Source organism: Capsicum annuum, unplaced genomic scaffold (assembly GCF_002878395.1).
Source record: "Capsicum annuum cultivar UCD-10X-F1 unplaced genomic scaffold, UCD10Xv1.1 ctg66350, whole genome shotgun sequence".
Lineage (NCBI taxonomy): Eukaryota > Viridiplantae > Streptophyta > Magnoliopsida > Solanales > Solanaceae > Capsicum > Capsicum annuum.
The window spans coordinates 1-2958 of record NW_025875694.1 but is presented as its reverse complement, the minus strand read 5'-3'; the positions used below and the strand labels follow the sequence as shown (position 1 = coordinate 2958).

General features: G+C 38.0%; 1 protein-coding gene across 1 annotated transcript; it reads right to left on the bottom strand.

Moving 5' to 3' along the window:
- Positions 1-152: 152 nt before the first annotated feature.
- On the bottom strand, positions 153-2834 carry LOC124885423 (succinate--CoA ligase [ADP-forming] subunit alpha-2, mitochondrial-like; the record flags this gene model as incomplete). Its single annotated transcript, XM_047404697.1, is given in 4 exon segments — positions 153-590; positions 1177-1258; positions 2032-2093; positions 2711-2834. Coding segments are annotated over 4 exon segments (405 nt in total), but the record flags the coding sequence as incomplete, so codon positions are not given.
- Positions 2835-2958: the final 124 nt, after the last annotated feature.

Below are 2958 nucleotides of genomic sequence, written 5' to 3'. Positions count from 1 at the left end.
ACTACCCTCCTCGTACTTCACCTGCGGATTTACACTAGATATATAGAGTCTAGGAAGGATAGAGTGTATGCAGTCCATACCACTACCTCAGAGCGCCTGTTTCCGAAGGCCAAAAGAGCAAGGGTAGAAAACAGATATTCAATCAGAAGAAGGGACAATAACAGGCCTTTTGATTATGAATTTGATCTGGTCCAAAAGCACAATCTCATGTCTCAATATAAATGTGTATGTATATTGCATTGTTGCAACATCTTGTCATAAACATGAAAATTCAAACCAAAATAACGACAAACTATCGCGGTTTCTTGGATAATATTTCGTATCCATCAAATTCTCTTTGTTATTTTCTGCCAAAAATGGGTTATGGTGGATAACGAGGCATCATAATTTTGCGCGTGCCCATGAACGAACAAGCAAAAACAATTTCCAAACGTAAACGTTATGCCACAAAGCTTATACGAGACCCCTCTGTTTGAACACTTCGAGCATTGAGACTCCAATTTTCGCTGGAGATTCACACACTGTAACTCCAGCTTCTTTTAGTGCCTTGATTTTGTCTTGTGCTGTTCCCTTTCCCCCTGATACAATAGCTGCAATTCCGAAAATTCAGGATTAAACTATTTATCTGGGCATCTTTTTATAATATAGTTCATGCAATATTCAATCATCGTCGTGATATGCAGCAAACCACACAGTAGAAGAGCGACCATATGTCCGTTCCTGATGATTTTCAAAAAAAGACTAACGAGGAAAGAGAACGAAGCCAGGTATAGCAAAAGGTATCCTTAATACTTGTTGATATCAATAATTAGCAGATTGTTTTCACTAGTATCAATTCTGATGGATTCTTTTTTTTTCCCTTCCATTATTTTTGGTTTGAGCCGGGGATCTATCAGAAACAGCCTCTCTACGTCATCTAAGGTAGCATGGACTGCGTACACTTTACCCTCCCCAGACTCACTTTGTGGGAATAAACTGGGTATGTTGTTGTTCACCATAAAAATGGAAGGCACATTTCATATTTCATATAGAGCCCCATTTTATGATTTTCATCAAATACAGATATAAGAATTCTAGCATAAAACTTTTGATCGACATTTTAAAATGACGAAAAAATATGGAGGGAGATTTTTTCAAGGGCATGAATGTTGAAATATTTAATGAACAACAAAGTACCTCCCGCGTGACCCATTCGTCGTCCAGGGGGAGCAGTCAATCCAGCGATAAAAGCAACTACAGGCTTTTGAGTTCCACTTTCCTGTTCCAGGAGCAAAATGCATAAACAAAAGCGTAAACTAAACATTATTCAGCACAATTTAAAATGCTATCAACCTGAGTGACATGACAAGGTACTGGATGTTTTAGAAAATTGTGACATGATAATCTGCCAAAGTTCTGGATATCCTCTCAAAAATACAAGAAGCTAAAAGAGGGTTGTCCTACTGTTCCGGGGGCCACAACATTAACTTTCGCAAAATTCTCATATAGGAAGAATAGAGCAGTGCAAGCAGATGCAGGATCAAAAGCATAAATTATTGGTTTGATTTGTGTCCGACAATCTAGGACAAATCTAAGATGTGGAGGATATCTGAAACACCAGCTTATCCATGGAATGAAGGTCAAAGTGATGAACCATGAAACAAGATTCAACAAAAGAGCCAGTCAAAGAAGGCGTAAATACATCTGGTCTTGAGAATGTACTCTTTTTCACAGGTTGAGGTCAAAATCATAAAGACGTGGAAATTAGAAATCCCCCATCAAGAGGTACTTTAGCCCTTTCAAGGGGAAGTTTCTGTATCCAAGTGGCGTATATAAGAAGTACAACAAGAAAAAGAAGCAGATACAGAAAAAGGCATCCAATGGAAGTGGGACAACAAATCTTCAGAACGAGAGAAATGCGCTCACTGGTAAGATTTAGCAAGTTGGAAGGAAACCTACAACTAGGGACTAAATGAGCCCTCCTATGCTACAGTTTGATACAGACATTGGAATACTTTACTCTGCGACAAATGTATATAAATCATCACAAACCTTTATGAGGGCTGCAGCATCTTCTTCTGCTGTGCCACCGATCTCACCAATAAGAACAATACCTGGCACACAACAAGACCGTGTAATTAGATAGGATGTTCTTAACCTTCCTTCAAGATAGTACATAGATCTTCTAACTTCTGTTATCACCTCATTTTCAATTCCGTATAAATGGAACATATAGGTTAAAGGCAACATACAAGTCTGGGGAAAGCAGAAACATTTGCAAAACCAACAAATTTCAATAAAGAGAGAAAAGTAGACAAAATGTCTAAAGGTCCAACAACGATATTGACAAAAGGAAGTATCCAATTCAGGAAATGGTGAATGTGATCAAAAACTACAAACAGTTCTTTCCCTGGGTTGGACACTTGGTGGATGGTCACCAAGGTAAATGGTAAGAAATTTGCATTGTTCCCATTCTTTGGGGCTTGGCTAGAAGCCCTTCAGCAAATTTGTTCAAAAAAAAGTCTTGTTGTTTACCCTACATTATTGCACTCTGGAAGTAACAAACTTTAAGTAACTCAGCAATCTGATAATCCTGAAAAAGATTCTCATCATATTGTCGTCTAATCATCTTGCTAACATGTGCATCATTACCAGTTACCACACAGAAGAGAAACACGGTAATCATGTTCTGCACTAAGTTTATCTAAATTAATCCTTCAGTAAGATTTACCTTCTGTCTGTGGATCAGCAATAAATTTCTCTAAGCAATCAACAAAGTTTGTACCATTGAAAGGATCACCACCGATCCCTACACAGGTTGATTGGCCAAGGCCAACAGCAGTTGTTTGGAAAACCTAAAAACTCACAACAGAACTTTAGTGTATACGAAATATTAACATCAAAGAGCATATATATAGTAGATACTACTCCCCAGGATTCAGATTTAACGGTTCCCGGTGCAATTTTCTAAGAGAAAAA